This window comes from Manacus candei, unplaced genomic scaffold (assembly GCF_025592945.1).
Source record: "Manacus candei isolate 608988 ecotype Guabito, Panama unplaced genomic scaffold, ASM2559294v1 h1tg000060l, whole genome shotgun sequence".
NCBI classification, from domain to species: Eukaryota; Metazoa; Chordata; class Aves; order Passeriformes; family Pipridae; genus Manacus; species Manacus candei.
Window position 1 is genome coordinate 6945505 of NW_026138108.1, and position 25385 is coordinate 6970889.

The 25385-nt window shown below is 38.5% G+C and overlaps 1 protein-coding gene across 3 annotated transcripts in view; it reads left to right on the forward strand.

The window, feature by feature from the left end:
- Window positions 1-25385, forward strand: part of ABCC8 (ATP binding cassette subfamily C member 8) — a 79947-nt gene that overhangs the window by 41414 nt on the left and 13148 nt on the right. For all 3 annotated transcript variants that reach the window (XM_051803942.1, XM_051803943.1, XM_051803944.1), the window contains exons 16-29: window positions 64-169; window positions 4533-4568; window positions 6114-6149; window positions 9468-9566; window positions 10355-10439; window positions 11689-11769; window positions 14351-14488; window positions 16803-16928; window positions 17599-17698; window positions 18200-18447; window positions 19006-19166; window positions 20346-20415; window positions 21107-21264; window positions 22458-22550. In XM_051803942.1, coding sequence (XP_051659902.1) covers window positions 64-169; window positions 4533-4568; window positions 6114-6149; window positions 9468-9566; window positions 10355-10439; window positions 11689-11769; window positions 14351-14488; window positions 16803-16928; window positions 17599-17698; window positions 18200-18447; window positions 19006-19166; window positions 20346-20415; window positions 21107-21264; window positions 22458-22550 — 1537 coding nt within the window. The remainder of the gene's footprint in view (window positions 1-63; window positions 170-4532; window positions 4569-6113; window positions 6150-9467; window positions 9567-10354; window positions 10440-11688; window positions 11770-14350; window positions 14489-16802; window positions 16929-17598; window positions 17699-18199; window positions 18448-19005; window positions 19167-20345; window positions 20416-21106; window positions 21265-22457; window positions 22551-25385) is intronic.

The following is a 25385-nucleotide window of genomic DNA, read 5'->3' on the forward strand; positions in this document are numbered from 1 at the left end:
ATAAGATGTTTTCCATAGGCATTTGTTTTATCTGAATCTTATATCTACTTTCCTCTCTCACAGGTCAGCTAACAATGATTGTAGGGCAGGTGGGCTGTGGTAAGTCATCGCTCTTGCTGGCCATACTTGGTGAGATGCAGAAGATCTCTGGCAACATATCCTGGAGCAGGTAGTGCCATTTAACTTAAAGTTCTAATTTAATTTAAAAATTCATTTTGAGTTGAGTAGTAATGCAGAAAAAGCCTGAAATCTATCCTGAGAAACTGTGGAGTCAGAGATTTTCTAGATACACAGTCAAGATAAAAACCTTGCTCTAAGTGGTAGGGGGACACATCAGAAAGAATCCCCAGCCAGGGTAAAACAAACTGTCTATTCCATTAATAAGAAGGGATAACCATACTTGGGCATTCTGCACTCCAGCAGCATAACTTGAGTGAAATTGAAACTAATTTGGAATCAGGATTATTTAGCTTGAAGAGTTGTGCTGCTACAGAATGGCATTTGTACTTTCAGACCTGAGCTTGTGTCTTTGCATGGAACTATAAAGAGGTACTGGCTCACTAGGAATAGTCCCTGGCTTAGATGTGTGCTCCATGTGAGTCTCTTTTAAGTGGCAGTGACCTCAGAGTCCTCCCCCAGCATCCTGCCTGATCTGACAAGAGGGAGTCAGTCATGTCCTTCCCTCCTTTCCCAAGGGGACACAGCACCTGTATTCTGATAGCCAGTTATAAATTCTGCTTTGTGTCTGACTTTTGTACTAGCCATGAAGGGAAGGAGAAAAATGGTACTGAACTCCAGCAGCTTTTCTGTTGGGACTTGTTCTCTTGACCCTCAAGCTACGTGACAGATGGTGTAATGTATTGCAACTCCTGTACACGGTTTCCGGTAAACTGCTGCCATCTGTAGTACACAGTTTGATCAATGTGTGTGAACATTTTTGACCTGTTTGTTTTACAGTACTAGACTTCCTAGCCATACAGACTGCACTTTGCCCTTTGGGATAGGATTATTTGTAGGCAAAGCTCAAGAAAATTGCTGAAGAACTTAGAGAAACAATTACTTTTGTTTCCAGCTGATTGGGAATGAAGGAACAACAGTGCAACTGTAAGTCAAATCCACGCACTCTGATGGATAGAGGGTCACTGTTACCCAGTGGGTTCTGCACTGATTTTGTGAAATAGTTCTCTCAAATTCCTTGAGCATTTGTAGAGAGATACTATTTATATCCAGCCTTCAAGCCAGTCATACTACTCAGACTTGCATATGCTTTAATAGTAACAAGGAAAGAAGGTTCTCTATTTTGCAGGTGTGGAAAATATAATATAGGAAAGTGACCCTTTCAGCTGGTGAGGGAGAAAAGAACAAAAGCCAAAGTTCCAGAAGGTCATGATCTATCTGTTAGAACGTAACTTCCCCAAGAGAAAATCAGAGTATGGTGGGCAACCACACAGAATCCCTGCAGCCTTATTAGGTGAACTAATTTCATTTCAGCAAGCCTGTAATTTTTTTACAGATGACATAACATGATTAAGAAGTGTAATTTGAATGTCTGATGCTAAACTAAAACAGATGACATGATGGCTCTGATCAGACTGTGTTTTTAAATAGCACTTGTTTAGAAATATGTGCTTCACAACAATGCAAAGGTCAGAACTGGTTTTCATGTCTTCTATATGTGCCAAAGTATCACAAGGTGAAATTCAGTTGTTATCACATTTGCTTTGCTATCTGTCAGATATGTGTAAAGGGACTTGTGGCTAAAACAATCTGAGCACTGTAAGTGCTGGCTGCACTGGGACAGATTATGTTTTGTCTCATCTTTCAGAGCTGCTGCCATGTGCCCTGGTCTATTCAGAGTGATAGATGCAGTCATTGTGGGCTGCACACCTGTGTTGTAAAGCTATCAGATGAAAGCTCCCTTAATTTGATAAGAAAATACTAATGCCTGACCAGGAACATGCAACATTATCACAGGTTCAAGGAGAGTAGTCTTATCAAGTAATCACCAGACTCATAGCCTTAGCTCAGGCAATGAAATGTGTCACTGAAATCAGTAAGTTCCTTGTCACAGCTCTTTCATGGGGAATGCTTCATTCATGTTACAGAATAGACCTGAATTAGCTCCTCCAAATTTCCTTCCCCTTCCCCTCCTCCAAGGTCAAAGCTATGAAGACGAAGGGCATATCCTGCTGGCATGTCTCTGACTGCTCAGGAAATCTGGATTCTATTCCTGTCCTTTCCCTTGGTCTAATGGATAACCTTGCACAAGTAATTTCCACCCTCTGTGCCTCCGTGCTCTATGAATAAAACACGATTAACTGCAAATCATCTTTGCTTGCTTCTTATAAAAATTATTTGTTTCAAAACCTTAAAAAGTAATATGATTTATTTCTGGGCTAGGAATGGGATAATCAGAAGTAAGCAATGGCTCATTTGTGATTTTTTTGTTGTTTGTATTAAGGCATGTCTTCAGAAGATCCAGCTCAGATTGATGCCTCTTATCCAAAGCAGGCTTAGAGCACCTCAATATAAATATTGTATAAAATGGTTAGAGATTATCAAAAATAGAGAAATCATTATTTTATATTCTGAACAGGTAGTAAATGGTATTGATTTGGCTGGTTATTGAGTAAATAATTATAGTATATGCCATGCTAATTTTTTCTGGGCAGTATCACACTTTGAATAGTCCCATTTCAAGTCCTGTTGGAGTAAATAATACCAAAAAATTGACCTAAAAGAGAAATTGTTTGCTCAATCAAAATTACGTCATTTGTTTTTAAACAGGACGTATATATACTTGCATTTGAATCTCTAGTCCTTATAATGTGAAGGAAGTGATAATTTTAAGGTTGTTAATAGTAGGTTTTCTTCTCAATGTGGAGTTGACTGTTTTTATCAAATCACAAAGTTTTTAAAGTTATTTTGATGCCTAAAAAATACATTGATTTTTAAAAAATGTTTACTGGAGTTTTCAGAAACATCAAGGTACTTAATTTAAATTGGGAGGCTTGAAAATCTCAATAGGCTTATCTTTGCATCGTTAGACATCTATATGCCTTGAAAAATTAGATCTAGACCTCATTATCAAACATATGTTACTTTGGTATTTCAACACTGCAGATCAAGGCATCCTTAATTGGTAGGAGTTTGCAGGAAAAGGGGTAAAGGGCAGATAAAACAAAGTGGGGAGAAGAGGTTTGAAAAGGTTGAGTTAAAACTCCAAATGGAGAATAATTTTTTTCCAGCTACCAAACTGAAACACAGATGAGGGAATTCATATACCAATGCTTGGATACAAAAGAAGGCACAGTGGAGAGGGAGTTGCTGTCATGCACAAATAGTACATGTTGTAAGTTACCAACGTATTCCCCAGCATAATTCAGAATGGCCCTCTTCAAGGTGAAGCAGGAACTGATGTTTGTGGTTCAAGGTCCTTGTGTTGTGCATGAAATGGGCTGGAAAAGATATTTGGTATCTCAGCCTATCGATAGTTTCTGTAAAGAATGTGTTGATATAGATAGATAGATAGATAGACAGATAGATATGCAACAGGGTTTTTGGAGAAGGTGCCACTGAGTTCACACAGTCACTAAAGATGAGTGAACTGCAAGGCAACTGTGGAAAAGCTTTTTTTGGTACACTGACCTTTGGAATAAAAGTACTAGTGGCTGGCTGGTGCTCTCAAATTATACAGTAAATTCAATTTATATAATGGTCATTGCTTATTATGCAAAACTTTATGGAAGTGTCTCAAACCAGCCTTTAAAACTGCAGGTATAGTTTTCTCTCCTGGATATTTATAAGCAAATTGTGTTGGCATAAAGTTAATGAGACTGTCCTCTTTAAAGCATGAAAGACTTTGTTTCTCCTTGATTTTGTTTATACCATTTGACACAGATTTTTCACTCTTTTCATTGGAACTGAATTTAGCATCATTAATACGTATGGCCAGTCATCCTGTCAAAACAGCTCTGTGAACATCTTTGTACATGTTCAAAAATAGCAAAAACAAAGCCTGTCTGTCCCTCAGACTTGCCCACACTTCCACTGGCACATCCCCCCAAGGATAGGGCTGACACAGAAAGCAGTATGTTGCAAGTCAACTGAAGGTGGGATTTGGGGTTCACACTAACCCATTATAGGCTGCGAAGATGCAGTTACTGTCATGGAAAAAAACCCAGTATCATGAATTATCATTGTGTTTTCCTAGAAAATTAGTTTTTTAAATGGAACTTCATTCTTGTCACAGCAGGACTTCTCAGATCTACTAGCACCTTCAGGACAGGGTAGAAGTGATTTTGTTTGTGGAGTCAAATTAATGCTTATAAGGAAAAAAAAGTCACCAATTTTTTTTTTACCTGCTAAAATTAAGTCAGTTTTGTGTAGAAGGAACAGATGCTGCACTGCAGCTCTGTGATAAGTAATGTTTGCAGCCTGTGCACTAAGTGGAATTTAATAGTTTTTCTTTCTGGGGCAGATTGCCTGTGCTCACTTAAGTAAACAGTCTTTGCTTTCTGTTTGTGATGCAGCTGCACTTCTGACAGTGAGACGGGGGAAGATTTCAGGTACGGTATCGGGCGCGATTATCGGTCTTCCTACTAAATCGGTTGCAATAGAAGGAACCAGAGGCTTCAAAAATCTATGGTTAAGATTTTCAGAGTCAGAATTCTGAAAATCAATGAAACTTCAATGGCATTGATTGTCTTAGGATACAATTTTTGAAACCACCTATGCAAGTTACGAAAATAAGAGCTAGATTTCCATTGTGAAAACATTATCTCCATTGCCGTTTGGAGAGTTTGAAAATCATGTCGTAACTTTCCTGTATATCTTTGAAAATCCTTCTCTTGAAGCCTGAATCGGACTATTCCCTAATGCTACACTTTAAAAAATAGTATTTTCATTTACTAAAGCAAATTCTCCCCATTACCCTGCAGTTTTTACATCCTGTCATAAGTTTATTTTCTCACCTGGCATTCTTCAGGCACACACAGACTGAGAAGTCTGGAGAGTAGCAGATTAGTCCATCTGTTGGCATGGGATCCTTGCATGGAAATTATTTGTACCTGATTAACATAGCTCAGCTTGGATTGTGGGAATATTAATCAAATCAACTAAGAACAAAGCTTTCTCACTGAGTTGTCATTCTAGTGTGGCATCTCCAGAATGGTAAACCTTGTACAAGTGACAATCCTGTCCCTGCTGGCGTCAGTGAGAACTTTTGTTACTGAAATCAGCAGAGGAAAAATGTAATTTTTTCTTGACTTAGGCTAAACTGTGTGACTTCTACTGACCAGAATATTTTCTCAGTTCTGTGATTCACCAACCGTTCCACTGCCTTTTCTTTAAATTTATCAGCGTCTTCTCTCCCATTTACCTTATTTCACAGACTTGTTACCTGGTTGTCAGACTGAGTCCTGCAAAACTTCTGCTGCCATCTATGTGTAGTATAAGAGAGAGTTTTATGTACCTAATGACTAAGCCCTTGTGGTAAAGGATATTTGGAAATCTCACAGTTCTGTCTGTATAAGAGAGACTGAAATTTCTGGGCCAAGTTAAAGATACATTAAGATACAAGAGAAATAAGATCAGAATTAGACATTCACATGTTTGAAACTGTTGTGGGAATGGACAGCAAAGGATGAGATAACAGGCACCACAGTATGGCATATTAAAAAGTAGGAAAGAATGTTAGACTGTATGAAGCAATTACCTACATTGTCCTATGTTCTGCTAATCCTAGTTGGTTAAGTGACATAAGACTATCTCAGGTGGTTTTGTTGCTCTAACATCCTGTAGAACACCTCTGGTGTTCTCAAAAGAGGGAGCATTTTGAGCCACTCTTGTGAGGTCTTGAGGATTTGCTCATAGATTTTGAAGGCATTCTACAAGGTTGTTTAGCACTTCTCAAAACAGAAGCTTTAACCATACCATTTTAGATCAATATCACGCAGCACAGAATTTTAGCGTAGAGATTTTTATTTCTGTTATGCAGTCATTTTGCTGGATTTTTAATTATAGCATAGTGATAGTAGTTTGTGATGTTATTTGCACTGTCTAAAAAAATTTCTTTTTTTTAAAAAAAACCACCTTGTATTTGTTTTCTGCAGCCCAGAGAAAGAATCTCCTGTTGACACGGAATTCAGGTACAACATTTTAAAAACTAATGGGAACCTTCGGAGGGCCTTTCCAACTTCAGCCATTCTGTGACTCTGTGTGAACATTGTTGAGAAGCCTCTGCACTTAATGAGTTATTCCTCCTTAGAAGACAAGCAGGATGTCTCTGTATGCAGCTACTGCAAGATTTAAAATAAAAACAAGGAAGTGACCCTTGCAATTTAATAATGGTAAAAAAAAATATACTCCTGAATGCTCAGGACTGGCAATACCAGAATGCTCCAATACCATCAGGCTGAAAATAAGAGAAGCATATTTTTTGTGCATGCAGTGATAATACAGGACAGAACAGTACACATTTCTCTCATACCTGGAGAACACATGAATTTGAGTTGTTGACTTATATTAGAAATTAATGAATTGTGCAAAATAAGCAAAATAAAACTGTAGTCAGCAATCCCAAAACACACAGGAAAGGCTTTGCAATGTATTATTTCCTCTACCAGCATAATCATAACTCCATTGCATTTTAAGTGCATCTTTCCTTTTTAAAATCACCAGCATTTCAGACTTACTATATTTATTAAGGTACTGAGATTTGTGTATGAATGTCCCTTAACCAGTTGAATTTTCAGTTATCTTGAAGGTGTACTGACCCTGCTGGACTTAATAAAATGAAATGTGGAGATAGATTAAGAACTTTAAGCAATCTTAACAGAACCACAGAATCCCAGAATGGGTAAGATTGGAAGGGACCACAATCATCTGGTCCCACCTCCCTGCTTAAGCATGGTCATCCCAGAGCACGTGGTACTGGACTGCATCCAAATGGTTCTTGAATATCTCCAGTGAGGGAGATTCCAGAACCTCTCTGGGCAGCCTGTTCCAGTGCTTGGTCACCTGCACAGTAAAGAAGTGGATGTTGTTTCTTTTGACAGTGTTGTTTCTGATTGATAAATTAATATGATTCATGATTAATGAACAGGCTTAGTTCTATATTGGCCAAAGCTCATAATCTCCAGGGACCTTAGGGAAGGCTTTCTCTATTTATTGTAAGGCTGAATTTTTCTGTCTGCCTCTCTGTGATAATTAAGAGGCTGTGGCTAGTCTGTTGTGTTGCCAGAGGGGAAAAAATATACTCCATTGATGAAAACACGTAGTTGTTTATGCGCTCTGGGGGTAGGAAGCGGTTGCTTCCACTTGCAGAATAAATCCCTTGTAAGTCTTTACCTGCTAAGCCATTTATTTGCATTTGGTCCTATAAGTGGGAAACCTTAGGTAGGTTCCAGGCAGAATTTCAGACCAAGTCTTGCACACTTCATTTCAGAATATTTTATTCTCTGGATTTTTTGCCACATGTCTCTCACAGTTGCAGCAACAGTTGTTTTTGATTGCCTCTTGCCTGTAAGCAGCACTGTAGACATGCTATAGATTTCACATGTGGTCAAGCACTTGCAAACTTTTTGCTTATGTCAAAATATGATCTGCTCTGATATGTCCTCGTAGTGTCAGTTCGCAGTTAGGATTAATTTGGAGGAACTCACTAAATTCTAAGTCCATAATCAATTTTGCCAAACTCATTGCTTGTTCCCAAGTTCCTTGCAATAATCAATTCTCTCTGATGTCCAACAAGCAGAATATATTCCAAGTATGAGTGGTATTCCCAGGCATTGTGCTGGTTCTCAGCATGGAGTACATCATACTGGGCAATGCCTGTATGTTCACTCAAACAAGTTGTAAAAGACTTTTTCTCAAAACTTGGTTACTATTTTTCAAAAACTAAATTAGAAGTAACTTTTTGATGGCATTGAGAATTAAGAGCTGCAAAGGCACAGTTTCAAGCAATGAAAAGGAGAGGAGGGGAATAAATCTTCATCTTGAAATGCTCAGAGCAATTTTTTCTCAATTATCGGTATGAAAATTTCACAGTAATTGAAAAAATGCTTCCCTCTTGAGGCAGAACTGAATGCTCTTTGCATTAGATTTTGCCACTGCAGGCTGTACTGCCTAGGGAATTTTTTCTGTCCTTTTTTTCTTGTGTTTTGTTATATCTGTTTCATTTTCCAGTAAAGAAAATTCATAAAACACCATTAAATTCTAATGAACCATCAGAAATTTGGACTTGGAAGCATGTTAGCAGAGTAGTGGAATTGTGTGTCCTTCCAGGTCGTCAACGAAAATTGGATCATTGGATGCTATCATGACTTTCAAAACAAGCTTGGTAAAAGCCTGAAAAAACGAGCAGGGCAAGTGACCTTAACTGATAAAGAAAAATAAAGAGTATTTTGGCAGCTCATGGTTTCAACTGCTTTCAGGTCTGACTAGAAGGAGGCTGCTGTAATGGCTGTCTAGCAGACAAAGGCCACGTTTGAGTGAGAGATCCTATCTCCTTATTGGATTAGCTGGTATGGCTAGAAAGGAAACAGATATGCTTTTAGGCGTATGATCCCACCTCTTGGCCTTTTTCTGGAAAAATGGTGATATGCCAATGATTTTTCCAACAGTATCAGTTGCTCTAACAAAAGATGTTGCCTTTCTCCCAGCTCTGTCTTACTGAGGTGCTTAGTGCACCACGGCCAACAAAAGCACTGCTGCTTCACTAGCAGGCAGACACTTTTATGTTTAAATAGCAATAATAATAACTCCTGTGAAATAGTATGTGCATGGTGAGACCCTGATGACTATATCTGGTAAGCTGTCCCTTTCTGATGATATATATATTTAGGGCAATTCCATGCAGGGAAATTTAGGAAATATTTTTTATCTGTGTTCTGTTTTCTTTCCTTTATAGGCATAGAAATATCTCACCCATTTACTTTGTTACTCTAGGTCTCTGATTAGAAGGGGGAAAATATATGTGTTTAGGGTGGAGGGAACTGTATTTGTGCACGTGTCAAGTTTGGGTCATTTTCAAACACTTTAAAAATATCTTTTTAGAATGTCCCCCCTGAAAAGTATTGCTTAACTAGTGATCTGCTGTCCATATTTTTTTTAATTAATTTATCCTAACAGCTGGGATTCAGTCTTTTGTAATTTCCCTCCTGCCATCCACACTGTTCAAGAGGCAGCTTTACTGAGCTAGCCTCTCCAAAACCCACTTCACAGCAGAAAAAGAGGGAACAAAGTGAAATTCAGTTGGGTGAACAATTTCAGTATTCTGTTGGAAAGTTAACATCTTATATAGTTCTGTAATGGGAAAGTTATTGATTGACTAAAAGAAAAGAAATGAAAGCCAGCATTTTTGAAGAGTAATTACCAGTTTCTTCCTTTACAAGAGAATGGTTTCCAAAAACACCTACTGCACTGGTAAGCTGGGAACAACTTTTTGTTTGGTTGTTTTTTTCCAGGAAAAGAGGTTCAGTAGCTTATGCATCCCAGAAGCCTTGGTTGCTCAATGCCACAGTGGAAGAGAATATCACGTTTGAAAGCTCTTTTAACAAACAGAGGTAACAGGTTCCAGCCTTGTTATGTGTTTTACTCCCCTTTTCCTTAAATATAGAGGTTGTGTGGGTCAAGCATGGTCTCTATCTCCCTCTAGTAACAAACATATACTGCACCTGCCTGAGTATGACAATCCCCCTTTGACCATGTTTTTCCTGAATGTCTCACTTGAACTTAAGTGTACAAATGTTTTCATTTCCAAGAACCATGTTTGTCTAGCATGCAGTCTTCCCACACCTAATTGGCTAGTTTAACTCACCTAGGAGGACATTAGGTGTTTGGAAGTGGGAATGTTGTTTGTAAAGGATTAATGGGCTGCCTTTTTACTCGGTATAAATGCCCACCAAACATGCTAAATTATTTAGGAGTCAATTGCTGATATTCCATCCCCCCCATCCTTAAAAGAAGTGGTTGACTATGTATTCACATCCTACACACATTTTTTTCTGTCATCCTTGGATATTGAAACAAGAAACAAAGGCCCTGAGCATGAAAAAAATTAAATGGTAAAGAATAGCAATATGCCTTGGAAGAAGTTGTGTTTGTGTTTCCAGGGTTTAACTATTTAACATTTTTAATTGGGAAGCTGACCTAAGATCCTTTTTCTTAGCTGAGATATTATTTACTTACCTGTGATTGAAAGAGATCCCATTAGAACAATTAGTGGGTAACAAATATGTTTTCCACCGTGTGATTTTTCCAGCTGGTTAATTTTTGTTCCTCTGCAGGTAGGAAATGTGCTTCTTTAGCAGTATCTGTGTGGATTTTGCATTGCCTTTTTTTGTTTCCGCAGGTACAAAGCAGTAATTGATGCTTGTTCCCTCCAGCCTGATATTGACATTCTCCCTCATGGAGACCAAACCCAGATTGGAGAGAGGGTCAGTAAACAGCTACAGGCTTCTATTTTTGTTTTAAATATATGGAGGGGGTTTTATTATTTTGTGGTGTTCTTAAAACCTTATGGGTTATTTGGCAACAAAGATAATCTTTTAGTTAAGTGTATGTTTGGGTCATTAGTCTGAAAGCTCATTGCTCAGTAAACATGGAAACACTGTCATTTATGTGAGGTGCAATGATTTAAATGTGGTGCTATCAGAACGTTTGACTATTCTGCAGCTGCTATTGCAGATATCCTGACTTTACAGGGCATTTTTTGGTTTCTTTAGGAGTAACATAAAAATAAGTAGTACGTAGATTTTTTAGAGCCCCTTCATTTACCAAAGGGCAGGTGTTTAATCAGCAGCAAATTAAGCTTTATCACATCAGGGAAGACTAAGGAGTGACAGGAAAGGAAACAGAAGTAACAAATTTGTAAATAATTTACTCTAGCATGTACTGGCACTGGCACAAACAAATAAAAGAACCCAACTGCCACTCCGCCCCAACACAGAAACCACCTCCACACAGATAAATTAAGGACACATTTCCATGCTTAATCTCTGCACTGGCTACCATGTTAATTTTAAATGGAATAGTTCCAAACCAAGCTCATTGTGTAGCCAAACAAATGTTTTCGAGAGGGGAAGGAGAAGGTGGGATAGCATCTTTTGGCAGCAGTGCTGGCTTATGAGAGTTTAAGGTGGCTGTGAAACTACAGGTGGGTCACAGGAAATATAAATAACTTAAAGCAAGGTGGTAGCAGGGGACTGAAGGCCAAAAGAAGTACAATAGCAACCAGGAAATGTCCGTAATGTCCATGTCAGCATCGTCTGACCTCCCACCTAGCAGTTACTGATTATAGTATATAATGAAGCTGATTTAGCATTACAGCATATAGTAAACTGGAAAAAATAAGCCCAGGACACAGCCAGACTCACAAGGCTAACTTTTCAGCAGAAGTGTAGTTCAGGCTGCCTGCAGAATATCTGTGTCACCTACAGCATTGTGTCACCACAGCCATTAAACATTTCGTGTCCCTCTGTATGGAGTACAGCCCCTTACGGAATGCTCTGGCTTCTCTAACAGTTTGTGTCCTGTATTCCCAGCTGGATTGCAGCCCCACGCTTTTGAAAAATTTCTCTGGGTTTCTTTGTCCAGAGAGTCTGCTATGGGTACTCCAATCAGAATATGAATATTCAGCTGATGCTTTTTTAACTGTCTGATTGTTTTTCTCCTGCTTATCTCCAGGGTATTAATCTGTCTGGAGGGCAGCGCCAACGTATCAGCGTGGCAAGAGCACTTTACCAGCAGACAAATGTTGTGTTCCTGGTGAGTAGGTGCCCTTTTGTTTATGCTCCATGCAGAGGCACGAGATGCAAGCATTTAGAGTACTTCAGGGGTCACACACTGAACACTGTGTTTCACTGAGCCAAGCCAAATGTGCACTGTTTATTTTATATCTGTTGTTAGCTAGCCTGCAGGTAAGAAGCATTTTGTAAACGCTGCAGACAGACAGATAGATAGGTATTACAAATTGAAATGCTGATGCTTCCCCTCTCAGTATATTGAAAATTCTTTTTGACCCTTGTTTTTATCTTTGGAAATTTAATAATTTTAACTGCATTCATAAAATTCCCAAGCTGTCTCAGGTCTAAAATTGATGTTGTCTTGTGTCTGGGGTGTTTCCTTTCTGCAACAAACTAAGCTGGTTTTCCTCCCTGAACTGCACGTTGTATATCCTGTCCCAGCTTCAACAGCCATGCTATGGAAAAAGGAGTGAGAGCAGGCTCTAACAGCTTCATAGGTGGGAAAACAGATGCATCCTACATACTCACAAGTAGTGAGCTTGATGGCTTTCCAATTTAGGACTTCCTTCTCTAGCTCAGTTTTCTAAGGAGGTTTCAATCCAGCTGTTATGACAGTGAGACGTGAGTCACGTGGGATTAGAAAAGCTGTGCACATTAGAGGTCATCCCTAAAAGCCTGTAATTAGGCTGACCACAATGTGCTTGCTTCATGCGTAGGGTATTTCCAGGCAATGATCAGAGTGCAGGAGAGTAGAGAGCTGTTAGGCAGGTGCTGCAAATCAGCAGATCCAGTCAGGTTGTAGCTCCGTTTTGCCCCTTTTGTCCTTTTGTGAAGGACACTCAATAACCTCCTAATAGTAGCAGGTTCTCGTATGGTTTGATAATTTAAAACCACCTACGAATAAACTTTTTTCCAGTTCCTAATATTTAAAGAAAATAATCAGGAATCCTTTATGTTATTTGCAAATTGTCAGTTCTTTTAAGGCTGATTTTGTGAACCAATGCACATGAAACTTCTCTCTCACAAGCATGAATGTAATATTGGTTAAACTTCTTGTGATAATTGCAGATGTGAGAAAAGGTCGTGTGATGATTCATTGCATATTTTTTTCTTAATTACCTTCATTCACTGTTACATTTATTTGTTAGTCTGTATCAGACTAGTCCTGTAGCATGAACTGAATCTTTTCAGGTCTCTTGTTATCAGTGTATCATTATAAGCATATATGTAGTGAGTGCTGCCTTAATGAGCAGCCTCACCTGACTTCACGGTGGAGTCTTGTGTTCTGTGAGCTGGCACTGCCAGTCTCCAGAGGTGCAGCATCACATTGGAGGTGGCTGTGCACAGACCCGGGGCTCAGAATGGTGTTTAGGGCTCTGCTAGATCGGAAGAGTGCAGCAGCAGAGCTGACAACACACGTCCTTGTGCAGTGAGCTCAGTGGACACACAGTTGCACATGCATTTTTGAGAGTAAATCGAGCATCACAGTTAGAAGTTACTGTGTTTCAAAAGCACTATTTAGGTGCTTTATGTTATGATGCTCTGATTTATTAAGATTTCAGCGGTCATATTTATCTTACGCTCGATTTCGGGTATATTTGGGTTTGTAGATGCATGAAAGCAACAATACTAAAGTGTCTAATACAGTCACGATGGAAATTGTTGCTAAATTTAAGGGAATAAAAATTTAAGGGGATTTTCTAAAGCACTCACCTCTTTCCTTATACCTCTCCCTAACTAACTGGTGGCAGTGATGTCACCCAGAAAGCAGAATTAATTAAAATTCAACCCTACTTTATCAACAAACCCTTGGAGAAAAAAACCCAAAATTTGATTTTCAAGAAAGCCTGGGTTTAGTGTAATATATTAGCATGAAATAATAATAGTAAGTAAATCCTATGGCCAGTATCACTATTGGAAGCAGAAATATCAAATCAAATCACAAAGTTTGTAATTCCATATAAATAGGATTAGGTAAACAAGTTCCTCAAAAGATGGTACAGATTAGTTTATGACTAAATGAATTGCCTATAATTCATTGATTCAATAAGGTAATCTGGGTCATAAATCAAACATCTGAAGTGAGGCATCAAAATGATCAATATTGCTCCTTTTTGTGATTTTTTTTTTTTGTGATTCATTGTTAATAAATAATGTCAATAAATTATTGATTTATGAATTTAAAAAAAAAAATCTGGAGGCAATTGTACAAAGGAAATGAAAATGTGTTAGTTGGCCCTGACCCTGGAGCAGTTATGCAATACCTGCCACAGACCCACACTGGGGCATTGTCTCGAGCCTGACAGATGCTGTGTGCTGCTGTAATGTGGGCCATGAACACATCTGGGAGCAGGACCAGGCCCCAGAAAGCCTTTACAAAGTCATGGCATTATCATGTGTCTGAGTGCTCACTGCAAAAAGACAGTTCAAGGTTTGCTGTTATGTAATTTAAGAAAACCATTCCTCGGCAGAATTTAGATCTTCTGGGGCTTCTTTTATATGTCTGTATTGATCTAATTAGTTTTACTGGTATTGAAATCTGTGAGTTTCCTTAAATCCCTGAAGCTGTGGCTCTAGAAGCTGACTCCTTATCTTGACGACAGGATGATCCATTTTCTGCCCTGGATATCCACCTGAGTGATCATCTCATGCAAGAAGGGATCCTGAAAATGCTGCGGGAAGACAAGCGGACCATTGTGCTGGTGACTCACAAGCTGCAGTACTTGCCCCATGCTGACTGGGTAAGAAAACTCTTCCCATTTTTTCTGAGGAGGCAAGAACATGGCACAAACATGTCTTGCTACGAATAATGCTTTAATAGTTAATGAGAAGATATACAATAAAGATCTTTTGCAAATTGGCCAATGAGTTAGGGGGTGCCATAATTTTGAGATTCCCACCTTAGAACACCTAAACAGGTTGGATTTTCAAAGAGCTGCTACTTAAAATGCTTGTGAAAGCAGGCTGCATTTAAAATAATATTGAATATCCAACACCCTATTGAAAAATTTTGCTCATTTTTTTTAATTTCAAAACAATGAAATGTTTGAGTAACACATTTGACTTTACCGGGATGTTACTAGGAATTTGTGCTGTCACAGAAGAAGGTGCATTTATGGATATTGAGGTACATGGAAATATAAGGAAAATATCAGTGTTTCCTTGTTGTTAGTACTAATATATAATGTATCAAGAACATCTTTACCCTTGTATATTGGTAAGATTTTAAGAAATATGTAATGTTTGATTGTTTTGTTAGGTTTCTTCGTTATATCCTGTAGTTTGCAGAAAAAAAAATGAAGGTTTGTAATTGGAAATGTCAAAGATGAAGAAGGAAGTTTGGTTTTTCAGATTGTTTTTTTTTATTTCATTGATACGCACTGGCCTTGCACTTAGTTCTCCTATGGTTATCCAGCTACAGCATCCCAGGTCTCCTTGCCCCTGGTGATTGATGACTGCAGTTATACCTCCTAGCAGGACTTCTCTCTGTTCTGCAGCTTGCACAGACTACAGCAGCAGTTTACTTGTCTCAAGAAATAATCGTATTTCAGCTGCTGCCTGTGCTTCATATTGGCTTGGTATAAAGTTGCAGAGAGACATTAATCTTGTTCTGACCATGTTTTTGGTGGGCAGCATTTGTCCTTTATGATGTCTGCTGTGACCTTGTCCCTCAGTTGTACACCTTTGAGTTCTCAACACAGGTCTGGTTTTCTGGTTAGTGTCTCTCAGGATACAGTAATTTTCTGCCTTCTTCCCCTCCCTCTGAAGTCAATTTTAACTTCTTGTTTTATATTGTTAAATATTTGCATTTTTTAAAAATATACTCAGTTATGGCCTTGTATCAGTATAATCATTTCAATTTTCTTTGCAAATGTCAGACCCATTTCTAGGTGTTGGTGTTCTGGGAAGTGTATGAAGCTTACTTCATTTTATTATCTTCTACATGTGTTTCAGTAATTTTATTATATATATTGTTCCAAGCAGCCTGTAAGACAGAAAGGATTTTTATTAACTTTATCATTTAAAGATAAAGATATTATCAGATAGTTCAGGTTTTATTCCTAAGTACAGGTGTCATTAAGCCTTAGCCAATGGACTGAAGAGAGAATATTTGTTCTATTAAGGAATTTTAAATAAAAGTATTGTTTGAAGTATATGTGATGGCCTCCTAAATCTTTGTAGCAAAACCCTCAGAAGAATTCAAGGTCCAATCCAATTGTAGGTTTCCTGAATGCACTTACCACAAAAAAAATCCTTGTTTACTCCATTTTTACCTTTGCTCTGGTGTAAATTCTTAGCAATAAGCAGAAAAGATTATTTCCCCACACCCTACCCATGGAAATTTCTGAGCTTCCAGGGAGAGAGAAAAACAACTACTGCATTAACTATTTTTTTAATGATGTCATGTGGGTTTGCAATCTGCACGCCTCATTTTCCAATTCTCCTTGTCAGATCTAAAGTGAAGGTAGTTACACTATGAATATAATGTAATTACACTGATGCAAACCCGGAAACCATTCTCTTCAGACTTTGTCTTGCATATATAATTCCTTTCAAACTGTGTTGACAATTTATGCTTTTAAAGCTTTACGGATTCAAATTCCCTAGCTCTTCCTTATCAGTCCTTGGTATCAAACAGAGGGAGCCAGCATGCTCATGTCTAATTGCCTGAATGAGGTCAAAACATACTGCACACAGTGTGCTCCTAAAAGCTTTTTTCCTTTTAGGAGGTAGGAGAACTCTAAAATCTTATCTTGCTAATGACTTGTATTTAGGAAGAGTAATATGCCCCCCTGTCTGCTGACAGAGATCCCATTCTTCTTTCTTAAAAGCAGCCTTCTTTTCTGAAAATGAGAGTTCTGGTTTTTTGCAGCACCTTCAGCGAAGGGTAGAGTCAAGAGATAATGTCACTGTCCTTTTAGAAGACAGATTCGTTTGCAAAAATATTATTTATTTAAGAAAAGAGAAAATCCTGTCAAGGCACAGCAACATAACTTTAAAATAAATAGGCATAACCGGCCATTTATCTCACCACTTGTGTTTCTAACTTTTTAGATAATTGCAATGAAAGATGGTTACATCCAGAGAGAAGGAACACTCAAGGACATTCAGAAATCAGAGACTGAGCTTTTTGAACACTGGAAGACATTAATGAATCGACAAGACCAAGAGCTGGAAAAGGTTTTTGATGGGAAGGGCAATCAATATATACAAGAAAATGTGTCTTTTTTTTTTTTTTTTTTATTTTGCTTAAGTTGAAAGCTTTAGCAAGGTTGACATGCTGTGTGTGGTATCTAACTTAATATGAATGTCCTATTAGTATTAGCATTATTATTTATCTATTAAGATAAATTCCTTCACCTGGACACCTCATACTTCCTTGATTCTGTTCTAATCCATTTTTGATAGGGAACCCTATCAAAATATTCTTGTTTAAGGAATATTAAATATGACCATTTTAGGAAAAGCATTGCTAATACTGGCAATTGTTTTTATATGCCTGAATTTACTCATTGCACTGGGTAGAAGCTTTTCAGATGTGCCTATATCATGATGTTTTGCCTTTCATCCTATAACACAGGAAGAATGAGATATTAATCTTGGTTCTTATTAAGTCAGGAATAATTGTCAAAGTTAAGATTCCAAAGGAGTTGGGACTGACAACCTGAAATTAATGTTAGCTATTTAATTTATGTCCTTCGGTTTTACACAGATGTAGCAAATCCTTCACATATGGTTGCCTGCTGTGAGATTTTCACTTGTATTTTTTTACTGAATGGAAACAATTTTATCACAGCTAGTAATTTTTTTTTTTCTCTAGTTGAAAATACATGAACTGTCTCTTTTTTAGGAAACCACTGTTGAGGAAAACCCTGTTTTGGAAAGAACAAATCTCCGGAGGACTATGTATTCCCGTGAAGCACTGCTGAAAGATGATGAAGAGGATGAAGGTAAAGGGCACCCTTTGAACCCATGGATAGTACATTACTGTTTCACAGTTAAATTATATTAGAATGAATTAACATCATTCAAACTGGCAGGAGAACAAATCATTTTCCATGTGGGTCATGATTTGTAAGAGTGATGTTTCCATTGCTTTTACCTCTGGACTACAGTGATTGCAGGCATTCACAAGTCATAGCTTCCTCCAAACTTCTAAGGTTTTTTCTTATATGTGAATGTGATTTAATAATGGACAAAGAATAATATTAAAGTCACTACTTTCAAATTGCAAAAATATAATTCAAGAAATTGATCACCAAGTGCTGAGGTTTTTTTGTAGCTTCTTAGCATGCATTACTACAAACTTTAGCAGGTTAAAACATGCATGCCTGAGCAGGTACTTTCACCTTAAAGCCACTCTTTATCCTGTATTGTAAGACCTGGTTTGTAGCTGCCACTTGCCACTTCTGATGAAAAGTGTGGCTGTGCTTTTTTCTTGCACGTTGCAGAAGAAGTAACAGAAAGTGATGATGAAGACAACTTGTCTTCTGTGCTGCACCAGAGAGCAAAGATGCCCTGGAGAGCCTGTGGCAAGTACCTCAGTGCAGCAGGAATCCTCCTCCTGCCGCTGCTGGTCCTGTCCCAGCTGCTGAAGCACACAGTGATGGTGGCCATCGACTACTGCCTGGCACTCTGGACCGAGGCTGTCATCACTAACAAGCTGGAACCAGAGATGAAAAACTGCTCTGTCTGCACGGTATGCAATGCCTTGTTCACCTTTCTCTTTTGATCTAACTGTTGGAGTTCTCCCACGGTCAACCTCCTCTCCAGGAGTTGTGTGTGGTGCACTATATTTCTAGTAAAAGAGCCGCTCCAGAGTATTTTGAAGCTCAATACATTTTTGGGTACACAGTGCAGTCAAACTAACAGTTAAGTTTGGTGTGTTGTTCTCATTCTGCTAGATTTGTTGTATTTTTATCACGTAGCTGATACACCTAAACCCTGGTCTCTAAAGTAATTTTGATATCATAGGTCTTTTTTATTTTTCCTGTCGTGTTGCATTCTCACTGCAAGCAGGGCTTTTTGTAGTATTCTGTGATTTTAATTTTCTGATTAATCTCTTATTTTCATGCAAACACTTCACTCTCCAAAGTATAAAAAATTGTGAGTTAAGATGAGTAAAAATCATGGACAGTTTAATTTAGGGAGGAAAAAAGAATTTACTCCTTATGTTTTTTTGTCTTGTGCTTGTGTGTTTACAATAAATTTTAAACATAATTTAAAGTGAATAATTGTGTTTCTCTTTGCTTCTTAGGATTTCGACCATTCTCCATATTCTAAAGTTTTCAGCATTCTCTGCTGCCTTGGCATCGTATTATGTCTTGTCACATCAATAGCAGTGGAGTGGACTGGTTTGAAAGTCACCAAAAAGCTACACTCTGCTTTACTAAATAAAATTATTTTGGCTCCAATGAGGTATTTTTCTGATTGTTATACAAATTGTGTTGTAGTGATTTTGTCTTCTTTACTTCAAGACAGTCTTCTAAGTACAGGTTTTATTCAGAAGTAACTGTGCATCACGTTTTCTTAACATGTCATTGAAAATCACCAGGTATCAAATTCCTGAGTAGTTGTTGAAAATGGTACCCAGGCTGCTTGAGTTTCTGGATACGGAGACAAATGCCTCTCCTGCCTGACTGTGACTTCAGAGATTTACTTCCTTGAATGTTTAATTTCTCTTTGCTGTTTTAATTAGGGAGAAAACACAATTATTGATCAATATGTTGTACAGTAAATTCATAGCCTGCATTATCATCTTAATCACTGGAAATATTTACTGTCAGGCAGCAACTGTGCAAGTCAATGAAAGGTAATGAGTTTAGACAAGTGTCATTACCAGCATCATTAGAGGACACTGGGATGCACAGATAACAGTGAAGGCCTTTGTTGCCTCCAGAAGCTTTCTTTCCTGTGCGTGACAGGAAAGTTGCAGCTTGATTCAAACGTGCAGTTCTTACTGGACATTAGGAAAAATACCATCTTATTTCTATGCTAACTGTATTTGACCCAGAAATCACAGAGAAATAACATACATGGAAAACCTCACTTTATTTTTTTTTTCCCCCTAGAATAGAATTAGACTTCAAGTTCAGCATGAGTTATGGAACAGTAAAAAATTACAGAGCAGTAATGTAATTTGCATTTTGCATATCCAAATGCCTTTTAATATATTATTCCAACAGTTGTTCTTAGTTATGCATTTCCATTCCCATAAAAATGCAAGGCACTCCAGTTTAACTTGTTTTGCATTTTTCATGAATTGAAGGAGCCTCAAATCAAAATCTGAAAGGATTTTTTCAAGTGTAATCATATGATGTGCATACCTTAGGCAGTAGAGGGAGCTGAGGGTGTGCTTGCAGTTGTAGGTTTCTTGTAGGTTCTAGGTAGTTGGGTTGATGCTTGTGGTTGTATATTCCAGACTGCTATTCTATAGGAAAGCCATGGTTACTGGGAAGAATAAGGAATTTTACTGTGACTGTCAATCTATTTGCTTGTTTCTGTGATATAGTACCAAGCTTAAGTAAGACAAAAAAGTAAACTAAACCAGTTCTAATATCAGTATTGCAATCTTTGCTGTTCCTTGTTGCAATTTAGGTTTTTTGAAACAACACCTCTGGGAAGTATATTGAACAGGTTTTCAGCTGACTGCAATACCATTGACCAGGTACTGAATAAATATATTCAAGCTCCCAAGTTATCCTGTCTTTCTCAATCTGAAAGACTGGATTTTCATTTATTATAAACTTAATTAGATAAAGCTCACTGATTAACTATATTTTTCACTATATCAATTTGCATCATGATTTTCTCAGTTCTGAATGAGTTCCTCGTCTTAAATTCACATTGAAAAACCATTTATTTTATTAAGATGCCCTGTATGGAAAGGGGAAGCAAAATTAGATTCATAGTGATATCCCCAAATTAAAGAGTATCTACTTTTTTTGAAAATGGATAAACACATTCATTTCACAATATGAGCAAATGACATGAGAAAAAGGCAAATGTTATTGCCTAAAATAGAAATTATTGAAATTCACATTATCATTATTTACTCCAGACTGCACCGCCAGTTCATAGGATTGATGCAGCTGCTAAAATCATCTCTTGCATCCATCTGTAATTGTCTGACATGAGGATTGTGCTCCACAATACAGACATGTGGAGCAGCCCCACAGAAATCCCTTCAGATGTTCCCAAAACCCAGCAGTAAATTCAAGAACAGACCTGTATGCTTAGTGCTTCAAATCCTCAAAAATTTTATTTCTTGTGCAAGTGGGAGAGAGGAAAATGAAATAATGATGGTTTAAACTTGGTGTGTTATGGAAGTTTCTGTGCGGTTTTTCTTCTTTATCCAGCACATTCCAGCTACCCTGGAGTGCTTGAGTCGTTCCACTCTGCTGTGTGTATCTGCCCTTGCTGTCATCTCGTACGTCACACCCATGTTCCTCATTGCCCTGGTTCCCCTTGCAATCATGTGCTACTTTATCCAGAAGTACTTCCGAGTCGCCTCACGGTAAGAACATAAACCAGTATAATTCTGGCAATAGAAACATCTGCAGTGCATGAGTAGTGCACTGCAGAATTACAATGCAGAGAAACTTCATTATTAAATCCGGTCGTGTCAAAGCCATGTTCCTGTCTGAAAGTGGGACAAATCCACTGTAGTGTCATTTTACAAGTGTCTTTGTTGGCAGCTCTTCAAGAGCTCGAGCTCTCCCAGAACTTCTGGGAGGCATGAGCAGAGTGCATGATCTAAGTTTTTTGGAGTTCGCAGGAGACAAAAACCCAGCTGGATTCTGTTGTCCCCAAGGGCTGCAATCTGGGCAGCCCAAGAAAATGTGGTAACAGAACTGGGAAACTGCTGTCTACCTGTCCAGGTGGAAGTGGAAATCTGTAAAGCCAGGGAGAGGCTGCAGAATGCAGTATAACCATGGTGGTACAGCTGACCATTAAGAATCCAACATGCACGAGCAGCCTCTCCTGTTCTGAGTGCCTTGTAGTTTTTAACAAGATGAAAAATTATAACCATATCTGTGACTTTTCTCCTTCTAAGGTCAAACAGCTTTCCCCTTGTGACACTCAAGAAATGTTTGCAGCAATGCAAAAATATGCATATTCCTTTATGTATGCACAGATTGAGAGGGAGTCTGCAACCAATTTACTTCCTGCTGGAAGAAATTGAGACTAAATAGAATTTCACCCTACATGTGCTTTTACTGATATGATGACTAAATATGAAATGGAGAAGTGCAACCTAATGTGCTCTCATTTACTCTGTTGAGTGTTTGAGTTATGCTGTTAGCTCAGTGAGGAGTTATGCTGTGATCTAGGGATGCATTTTGCCTTCTGCTTAACTCAAGCTCTTATTTGCAGAATCCCATCAAATTTATATTCAGCATAGAGCCAGAATGGTGTTTAAATCAATAAACAATGGAATATAACAAACAGGAATATAGGAGAAAGGAAGGAAGGCAGTGAAGGGAAAAGGGCCATTCATAACTCCAGCTAGTTCAATGTTAAAAGAAAAATCCTCCTGGGGATTTCGTTCCCTTCTTGGGGACATGTGACACTACTTTGCAATTTATCTAAACTTTATGTTTATGATTATTGTGATGATGTTCCTTTTCACTCCCTGGGCCTGGTTTAAGAGAATAACTGCACAATAAAACCAGCTTTTTATGAAATTCTTTTCATAACCTTCTCCAGGGACCTGCAGCAGCTGGATGACAGCACTCAGCTACCATTGCTCTCCCATTTTTCAGAGACTGTTGAAGGTCTTACCACCATCCGAGCCTTCAGGTATAGTTTTTTAAGAAACATACACAACCTCACTTTTGAATATTTATCTCTGATGCTGTTCTGCAATTGTGCAGTTATAAGTAATTGTTACTGGGATCACCTGGAAAATCCAGAGTCTCCAAAACATGGGTAAGGGCTACACTAAAGCATTGAAGAACTTTAAGTATTTTGCATTTGAAGGGGTTACTGTAGAAAAACAAGTTAGTATGTGTCATTTGCCCTGTGGCTACTGTCCAGACACTTGTCTGGAAAAAAGTCTGAAAAAAAGTCTGAAAAAAGACTTCTGATCAAATGTGATTTAAGTAGCTAAATTAGCTTGCAATTACCACAGCATGTGCTGTGGCAGAGTATGGGCTTGGACAATTTCCATGACATAACTAATATGCACCAACTTATTATGCCAGAGCAATCTGTGTATGAGTTGATGTCCTGGTAAGATAAACTGTGCATGTGCTTGACTTCAGAGGATACAGTAGCACCTCACATTATTTTACAGGTTGCTAGCTGAAAATGTGTGTGTTTATACTGATTTCGTATATACAAAAACTGGAGACAAAGTGTTTCTTTGCCTCCTTTGGTTCATTTTTCCATCCACATAAGCTCAGAGGAGAGCAGCCCAGGAATACCTCATAATGTGCCTGGGTTGTGTATCTGTGTTACAAAACTGGAAGTCATGCTGATACTTCAGAGGTACCAATAAAACTGCTGCTGAGCTTACCAGATGCTTTCCCTGCACTAGTGCTATTCTTGTCTTCTCCCAGTTGACTCAAACGCAGTCAACTGTTTTCTGCACCCATCTCATCTAGATAATGTCTGTCTGTTTTTTCAGTTAATTATTACTGTTACCCTTCTATCTTTGAAACAGTAGTGCTTATTTCTCCTAACCTGTAATTTTAATTTTATAATAAAAGTAATGCACAAAGTTAACTTCTTAAACTGTTTTAAATTGGACATAAATAGCTCAATGAAAGAACAACCAATTTAAGATTGACTGAAGGTAGCTTCCCTGAGAGTGGTAGAAAAGCATAGTGTTTTCCATTATTAATTACTGTTATTGAATATTTAATCCATTAAGTGCCAACAGTGTCCTTAAGTTTGCAGTTATGTCTATGTTAAGTTTTCAGGAAAATCAGTTTCCTGAAATTGATTGTTGCTTTTCTCATTTATCCATATATTCTTCTACTTGATCAAGAGAATCTTTAGAGTATTATGGCTGTATATTTCCTGTTGTTGATACAGAAAATAATATTTATTGCCATCTAGCTAATATTTTCAGTCTTTCAGAACATACCCTCTTGACTCTTCCTGTCACTTTGGAATTAATTCCTCTGTCAAAGAATTGTGTTTGGTGCCTCCTTTTTCTTAAATCTTGCAGTAACTGATGTGTCTCTGACCCAGCCAGCCATGTGCCTTCAGTAAGTTTTGTATTCCATCTGCCTGCCAGCCTCCTGCATCAGCTGGTAACCCAGCTATTTTAGGACTGTGTAGCTTTTCAGCTGCCTAACATATTAGCAGGAGTGGAGTTTAGACTTGCTAGCGTGAGCATACCTAAAAATAACACTAATTCAGGAATCTAGTCATTCTGTTACGAGGTGCCAGTTGTTCCCAAAGTGTCCTTACCCCTGGTAACTCTCTATCTTGGATTTAGTCAAAATGCATAAGGAAAGAAATATAAAAAAAAGTCCAGAGGGAGATCAGAAGGACAGCTACTGCTGCACCTACAAATGCACCTTCAGCAGATGCCCTGGCCTGATTTAGTTTGCTGTCTGACACTTCAGATCATGTTGGTGCTAAATAAGCAATAAAATTTAAATGTGAAGGCTTCTGCAAAGACTAGTCTGTTTTCTGAGAGGCCTGGTAATCTGGGGACAGTTTCTGAAGAGAAATTCTGGTATCTCTGCAGTGCTCCAGCAACAGTGGTAACTTTGTTGGGATCCTCATTCCACATGCGTGTGCATGACTGACTCATGATGTGTAGCTAACATCTTCTGAGGGTATCTGTATCATGTAGTTCATGGTATTAACATATGAAAGTTAAGTGTGACTGAATTGGTTCCAGAAGCAGCACAGCCACTTCTGCATGGTAGGGCACTGAGGGTAATGAGCCCTGAGGAGAGACAAGGCTTTAGCAGCTCTGACATGGTGACACAAATGCCTGCTTTCAGGAACAGCCATTCTAGGCTGTGCAAACACACCGACATGCTCGGAGCCAGCCCAGATCCTGGGCTGCATCCAAAGCAGCCTGGCCACGTTGAGAGAGGTGACTCTGCCTCTCTACTCCATTCTGGTGAGTAGAGGGGCAAAATCACCTGGAGTACTGAATCCTACCTGGAGTACTGGGGTCCCCAGCATAAGATAGTCATCTACCTCTTGGAATAAGTCCAGAGAAGGGTCACTAAGTTGATTAGAGCACCTCTCCTATGAGAGAATTGTGTTTTTTCAGCCTGGAAAAGAGGCAACTTTGGGGTGACCTCATTGCAGCCTTCCTGTACTTGAAGGAACCTACAAGAAAGACAGAGAGAGACCACTTATGAGGGCATGGAATGACAGGACAAAGGGGAATCATTTCAATCTGAGAGTAGGTTTAGATTAGATATTAGGAAAAAAATTCTTTACTGTGAGGGTGGTGAGGCACTGGAACAGATTGCCCAGAAGTGTTCAGGGCCCGGTTGGAGCTCTGAGGAACTTGGTCTAGTGAAAGGTGTCATTGCCCATGGCAGAGGAGTTGAAATTAGATGATCTTTAAGGTCCCTTCTAACCCAGGCCATTCTATGCTTCTCTATTGCACACAGCAGACATGTCTCTTATGTCTTGGCACATGGCTAAGTTGTGAAC